Source organism: Octopus bimaculoides, chromosome 9, assembly GCF_001194135.2.
Source record: "Octopus bimaculoides isolate UCB-OBI-ISO-001 chromosome 9, ASM119413v2, whole genome shotgun sequence".
NCBI classification, from domain to species: domain Eukaryota; kingdom Metazoa; phylum Mollusca; class Cephalopoda; order Octopoda; family Octopodidae; genus Octopus; species Octopus bimaculoides.
In genome coordinates this window covers 23,671,794-23,679,460 of record NC_068989.1, presented here as the reverse complement: position 1 = coordinate 23,679,460, position 7,667 = coordinate 23,671,794, and the positions used below count along the sequence as shown (strand labels likewise).

The 7,667-nt window shown below is 34.6% G+C and overlaps 1 protein-coding gene across 1 annotated transcript in view; it reads left to right on the top strand.

Annotated features, from left to right (window-relative positions):
* The window catches only part of LOC106882048 (voltage-dependent calcium channel gamma-5 subunit), a gene marked incomplete in the record, with an annotated part of 310,039 nt that overhangs the window by 88,372 nt on the left and 214,000 nt on the right, over positions 1-7,667 (top strand). The window contains 1 exon segment of the mRNA XM_052970504.1: positions 2,102-2,110. Within this exon segment, the coding sequence (XP_052826464.1) occupies positions 2,102-2,110 (9 nt within the window).

Sequence of the window (7,667 nt, the reverse complement as noted above, 5' to 3'; positions counted from 1 at the left end):
TATATATATATATATATATATATATATATATATATATATATATATATATGCATGTATGTATGTGTGTATGTATATGTTTGCACGTATATTTGTTGTATGGTATTTAATATACCTGTATTGGTCTATATTATTCAAATACATGTCACTGGCCACTGTGAAATGTATCTCTTACCTCATTTTGTTCGTATGTATATATATATATATATATATATATAATTAATAAATAAAAAACGGAGAAAAAAAGACAAGAAAAAACAACGCCGTGAGGAAATAAAAGAAATAAAAGAAAGCGTGGTTGTTTTACGTTTCGAGCGAAGCTCTTCTTCGGAAACAGGAGACATAGGAGAGTCCAAGAGAAAAGACGGAAGGAGAAAAACATCGCCCAAGTGTCCATGTGTAGTTACATTTTGGACTGACCGGAAGTAGGTGGACAAAGAGAAAGTACTTTCTGGCACAGGAGAGTGTAAAGAATGGTTAGTATCTGTGTGCATGTATGGGTGGGTGTGCGGTGGTATGTGTGTGTGCACGGTAGCATGTGTGCGTGGCAGTAAATGGTGTGTATGCAGCAGTAATTAGTGTGTGCATGCGTGTGTGAATGTGTGATACCGTGTGTGTGTGTGTGTGTGTGTGCCAGAAATTGGGTGCGTGTGTGTGCGTGTGTTGGAATGTGTGTGTGGACGGATTGGGAATGTGTATATGTGTGTGTGCACATGTATGGATCTGTTTGAGTGTGTGTGTTTGTGGATCTGCATGTGTGCATATCTTTGTGTGTGCGTGCATGCGTGAGAGGTAGAAGGTTGGAGGTGTGTGGTATGGGAATAGGAGGTAAAAAATTAATATAAATAATAAGTAGTACAAATAATACATATATATGGAGAGAGAGGGGAGACAGACAGACAGACAGACAGACAGACAGACAGACAGACAGACAGACAGACTCACACACAGACGGGCAGGAACACATGATGTACTAGATTTATCAATATAGCCAATTACTGAAAATAGGTAATTTTATGAAATCTGTTTCAGCTCACACTTTTCTTTATGCTGAGGTTTCTCCAAACAAACCGAATTCTATTGTCAACCTTATATTTTCTGCCCCACTGCCAGCAACTACAAGCAAGTAATATTAAACAGTAGAATCAGAGGAAGCTAGTGATGTTTTCTGTCAGCAAAAAGTAAATACAATTAGTTTAAACAGTGAAATAAGTTTCCTGCCATGAAGAAGAAAGGATGTCTAACATTTTAAGTAAAACACTTCCTCGGTAAGAAAAGAAATAGATAAAGCTATTGAGTGTTAGAAATATGAAATTCTTATAAACTAACTCAAACAATATTAAGTCAATGTCAGAGTTCTATCATTTAGAGAAAAAGGAATTGTCTGAATACAAACAAGTAGCGTTAAATCGAAAATAAGAACATCAAGTTCCTGTGAGAATTTAGCATCAGGTGTAATCATGAATTAGGAAACAGCTATTCTGTTATTGCTATGAGAAAGATGAAGAACATGAAATAGACGGAAACCAGCAGAAAGAGGCAGAAAGAGGCAGAAATTGAAAAAAGAAATTTAGAAACAAGTTTTGTTATCTCTGTATTATTAGATTTATGTATGGACTTAAAATAGACTTAAATTAAAATGCTGGTATGTACAGCACACACAATGTATACGCAAACATGGAACGGCACTCGCAATAATATTTTGTGTCGGGAAAGCATCTCGAAGAAACTTCAGTTCTAAATACATAGGACTTCGACCGAATTTGATCTTCTCAGTTACGAATATTTCAGATGTTCTGAGCTAAACTGAAAATGCTTGATCCAATAGAGAATTTATTTTTATTGTCTTGTCACCCAAAATTAAAAGTTCAACTTACTTCTGCATTACAAACAGTACCTCTAATCCTTCGTTTGACTGTGATGAGATAAATAAGATGGGGAGAAAATAAAAATTAGTACACAGGCGGAGCCGTATGGTAAGAAGTTTGCTTCCCAACCACATGGGCCTGGATTCAATCCCACTGCGTTGGACCTTTGACAAATGTCTTCTACTATAGCCTTGGACCGACCAAATATATATATATATATATATGTATGTGTATGTGTGTGTATGTGTGTGTGTGCGCGCATGTGTGTGTGTCTTTATGTCTGTGTTTGTCTCATAGCACCACCTCTTGACAACCGGTGTTGGTTTGTTCACATCCCCGTAACTTAGCGGTTCGGAAAAAGAGACCGATAAATACCAGATTTTAAAAGAAAATAAGTACTGAAATCGATCCATTCGGCTAAAAAAAAATTTTAAGGTAGTGCCCCAGCATGGCCGCAGTCTAATGACTGAAATAAGAAAAATAGTAAAATTGAATTGCTGGAGTAGCCGTAGCTGAATGGATCTTTCTTCATGCATGAATGTTTTTTAGCCATACCACTGAGTTAATGTTGCTGCACTAACATAATAATGCTGTCTGGGTCTTCTGTCTTTCAAGTCTTAAGACCCATATTTGCCTGCTGAGTGAACTGCAGCAAAGTCCTTTGGCAAGACCACAACGTGCCTCACGGGCTGGGAACTGAATCTACGACTTTATGATAAAAAGTTCATTTGCTTAATCCCTAGATCACGTGTTGGGTAGAACGACAGCTTTTAAGTCAGAGTATAAAGACATTGTATATTCGTTTCAAATTTTAACACAAGGCCTGCAAATTTTGGACAGGCGATAAGTTGATTACGTCGACCCCACTCTTCAGCTAGCACAGGATGAAAGCAAAAGTTGACCTCGGTAGAATTTGAATTCAGAACGTAAAGACGGACAGAATGTTGCTAAGCATTTTGCTCGGCGTGCTAACGATTCTGCCAGCCCGCCTACCTGAGGGCATTGTATATTGAGAAGTGTTAAAATGGAGCAAAATTAAATTCAGACACCAAAACGAGGCTACAAATGAGTTGTGTTATTTATTGTTCAATGACTCTACTCGAGCGTATTAAAAATGGAGCCCCTACGAAGTCACTCGATCTGCTAGAAATAGCGACCAAAAAGCTCTCAAATCACATCTTATAAAAGAATAAACACTGAATAATTTAGTCCGAAATATAATAAAAATGTAAAAAATGACGATATGACCACAGATGGAATGGTTATAGTTGTAGGATCTTTTTTCTCCGATCAGAGCTGATATAAGACTAATCAAGAACAGTGACAAGCAGTTGCCTTGTTATTATTTCATTTACGCACAACAGATTTGACTATTAGAAACAATTCCTAACACCAGGCTACAACCTGTTATCTTAGATGCCAAGAACCTTCCTAAGTATACCAGCTGTCCACAATAACATTGTTTTCTGGAGCTGCACTAAACTAGGTTTTATGCCTATTTCTCCATTATTATTATCATTATTATTATCATTGTTGTTGTTATTGTTATCATTATTATTATTTCATTTACACACAACAGATTAGACTGTTGAAAACAATTACTTACATCGAACTACAAGTAACCTTAGATGCCATGAGCCTTCCTGAGTATCTGAGTTGCCCCTAATAACACTGTTTTCTGGAGCTGCACCACACTAGATTTTATGTTTATTTCCTCTATCTTTAAGAATAGTTAATAATGCACCTATATCTACAGGGATAATTTTTACCCGCATTTTCCATAACCTCTGTAACTCAATAGCTTAACCTTGGTACTTTACCATTTTCTCAGTAACTCTCATATTAACTTTTTCATCATTTCTATTCTCCTTGTCTACTACTACTAAATCAAGCCGTCTAGCTTCTATTACTCTGTCAGTCTGAACGTTAAAATCCTACATTTTATACTTGTTACTCTAAAGCACTTTACTATGTTAATGTTTATACCACTTATCAGTATGGTCAAATCATATCTTTGTACGTAACTCCCAGTAGATTAGTCTCCCTATGTTATGTCTATCCTTCTGTGCTAGCATACTACATTTGCTATATGAGTTTCACTTTCTTCCTTTGAACGCTGGAAATCTGCCTGATTTTTGTCCATCTTAGCTTTTATCCAGTTTGTCCTCAATGGCTGACTTTCGTTCTGAAACAGCCTTCCTTTCTGCAACCACAACCGTGTCTCACTATTACTATTTTCTGCAACTATCTTTGGAAATCTACCATGCAAAGTTTTCTCTTGTGAGTCAGATAATCTTAATTCTTTTTTCTGGTTTTTAATCGCATTTGGCTTTTCGGTTTCCTTATTTCCTACTATTACATTAGCAGCTCTTAATAACATTTCCTCATTATTACCGACATAGGAGGTTATACATACTCTAGCTAACTCCACAGTCTTCTACAGACATTAAACCTTTAAAAGGGTGTCAAGCAACACTAGAAACCATTCAAGAGATAATTAGATTAGGATTTGTATTTAACAAAGAATGTAGAACACGCTTTTAAACAGGAAATTAGGTTGTAATATTTCCAAGGGCTTGTTTCGGTTGAGATAAACAGTCTCTTAACTTATATATTTGTGTTATTGTTTATGATCAACTTTGAGGGGAACAAACTAAAGGAATAAGCAATGCGATGAAAACACAAGCCATTATTTCTTACATTGGAGTAAGAACGCAATTTAGGGGTTGGGAATGGGGAGGTATATTTAGTCAATCAAGTCGGTAAACTCATTTAATTTATCGAACTCAGACAAAGTCTACCATGATAAAATTTGAATTTGAAGCGTAGATAGATTAAATAATGTACGATGCTCCGCTTCTGGTGCAACTCTACTTTTTACATTTACTTGATAAGGAATTTATGTTACAGTGTTTACAATCATAATCGGTTTTTTCTCAGATTCAATTAAAAGTCATTTTTTCCATTTTTAACCCTAAGAACCTTCGCCTTAAATTGTTTAATGCAATGTTTCTCATAGGGTAAGGCCAGGTTATTCTAAGGTAGCTTGCGAGGTTTGAAAACGAGTGGAGACGTTGCCATACTGCAACAAAAAACTGAGAATGAACTGATAACATACGTAAAAGGAGAAAAACCAATACGACGAAGGCAACAATTGTGATTGCTGTCGTTATAATTGGCGTTGCTGTTGTTGTCTTTTTGTTCCTGTCTATTCTCATGCAGTAGACCTGTAATCAAAAGCATTCCAGCAAAATTTAGTTTTTATACTTTTTAAACTTGTGTAATCCCGTGGTGAACGATGACCAATAAAGATACAAACCCTAATTTGTTCTCATAAATAAAGAGATGAAGAGGCCAAAATCAATTTCATTAGAATTTATGAGTGGGTTAAGTGTCTGGTATATGTCAGTCTGAGAGACGCTGGTTTAAGGCACTCTAAGAGAAAAACAAATGTATCCGAGCCGAAAAGAATGACTGGAGAAGCTAGTCAAGATATGGATGAGATATGTTTACGACACGCTAGATCATTGCTTCTCAGTTTGAGAACCCATTCTAAGACACACAAAAAACTACTCGATCAAGAGAATGACTGGAGATGCTGATTGTTGAGGACATAAGATATGTTTAGGACACACTACATAGTGATTCTCAAAGAAAGCGTTAACATTGCCGGGAAGGTGGGGGAATATTTTGCTGGAGTACTAGGGACAAAATGAGAAATAGGGGCAATGGATGCATATTTTAATTGCCTTGGTTTTCAAAACTATTTTCAATTTTTTATTATGTACGCCAATTATTTGGTAATATTAGTGGTTGAAATATTGATTTGGCATTCCATATTATATTCACGAAACGACTTATGTGTAAGTGGTCTTTTAATGGCGACCAATCTGTCAACAGCTATTATTTGTTGTGTATTTAATTTGTTGAATTAAGTATTGAAAGATTGTTAGTAAAAGAAAGGGAGACGATAGTTAAAATAAGGTATGAGAAGCACTACCCTATATGAATATAATTACAGACTCAGACTACGTTAAGTACAATAAAGGTAACTTCTCAGCGACATATCCACGACTCGGTTTTCATTCTGTTTCAGTCGAACCATATAAGTGATGGTATTTGGAAGAGCATAAATGTTACACTCACTTATTTCTTTCACATTTTAATCTGCTGTCAAATTTTTATGTGAGATCGATGGATGGTGGTTGTGATCGTACAGCAATGGACAAGCTATTTAATAGTCGATAACAAAAGTATTGATAAAAGATAAGAGATAATTCCTTTCACCGTACTCTTCTTTCTATACATAAAATATTGTCCTTCATGCACTCCTTAAAATATATTAATTATATCCAATATAGACTCTTTCTACTAGAGGTAACCTCACTGTTTACTGGAGGTAAACTCACCTCCCTTTCTAGAGGTAAACTCAGCTCCCTTTCAGTTTCTGATTGTTGTCAATTTATATCCATTTACCTTGCTAAAACGTGTCAGAAAAGCATGAACGTCATCCTCTGTCATAGACCACTATAAATATGTGACTGATTGAAAAACTATCATGCTCAATCTGCAAGTATTCAAACAGTTGTACTCTACGTAAGAAACACATTCATTTTGATTAAAGATGGATTTTATATTGTTTTTATTTCTATAGCTATTAAGATTATTAACATACGATCCTTCAGAATCACCCTTTTCACTCATTTCTAGACGTGTCAAAAAACTGCAGCTTATTAGTAATTACTTCATATCCAAATATATCAATGTGACGTGGGTTTTTGTTAAAAGCTTCCTGTTTTCTATTAGATATAACATCTAACAACCATTCAAAGTCGAGATCAATAAACAGAGAGTATTTGCAGCAGAGTTGACTTAACTTATATAAAAACACTAAACTATGATCAAACACCCGAATCTAAAATGATTGCGACTGCATTCCCGCAATACCCACAAACCATGTTTTTTTTGCTGCTGTTGTCATTTTGTTTCTTTTTGTGTGTATGTTTTAGTTTTCTATTTTAGATTATTCTCACTCGACCATATTAGGTTGATGTGTCTTGAGAATTGATTGGTTTAGCAAAGCTTTTCTCTATGACATCTCTTGCTGTTGTCGTCATTAAAGTTACTGCAACCATCAAAACTTTCGCATTATTTCAAATGCAACGTGACATAGTGACAGAATCAAAATAACAACAACAACAACAATAATAATAACAATAATAACAGTAATAATAACAATAATAATAATAATAATAATAATAATAATAATAATAATAATAATAATAACTAAATAGAATTCTGCTTTATTCTGAAGTCATTAGAAGAGCAAAATGCTGTGAATTTAAATGTAGGAATATCATTAGCGTAACCATTCAATGTTGATTTATTTTATTACGTTTAAACTATTCAAAAACACATTTTAGTTTTAAAGCGATAAAAATTGTATAAATTGACGAAAATGCATTTAAGAACGTATTTTTTTCCTCTTCTACATTTTTTTCTTCTCGTATATTTGCTTCTTTTCCTCCTGATTTTTTGGGTGTCTTTTGGTGGAGATGGGGGTTTGTATTTTTCCGTTATTTTGTCAGATATGTCGAGTAATATTAAATATGATTAACATTTTCATTTTTATCAATGTTTGGATATTTTTATTTTACTTTTTATTTGGCTTTCTAGAACTTTCTTCTGTTTCAGGCACATTTGTACGTTTATAGCTCATTTTTTATATACACATATACTCGTATGTACAAGTTGACACAAACACATGCATATATATAGACATATGTGTGTGTACATGCGTGT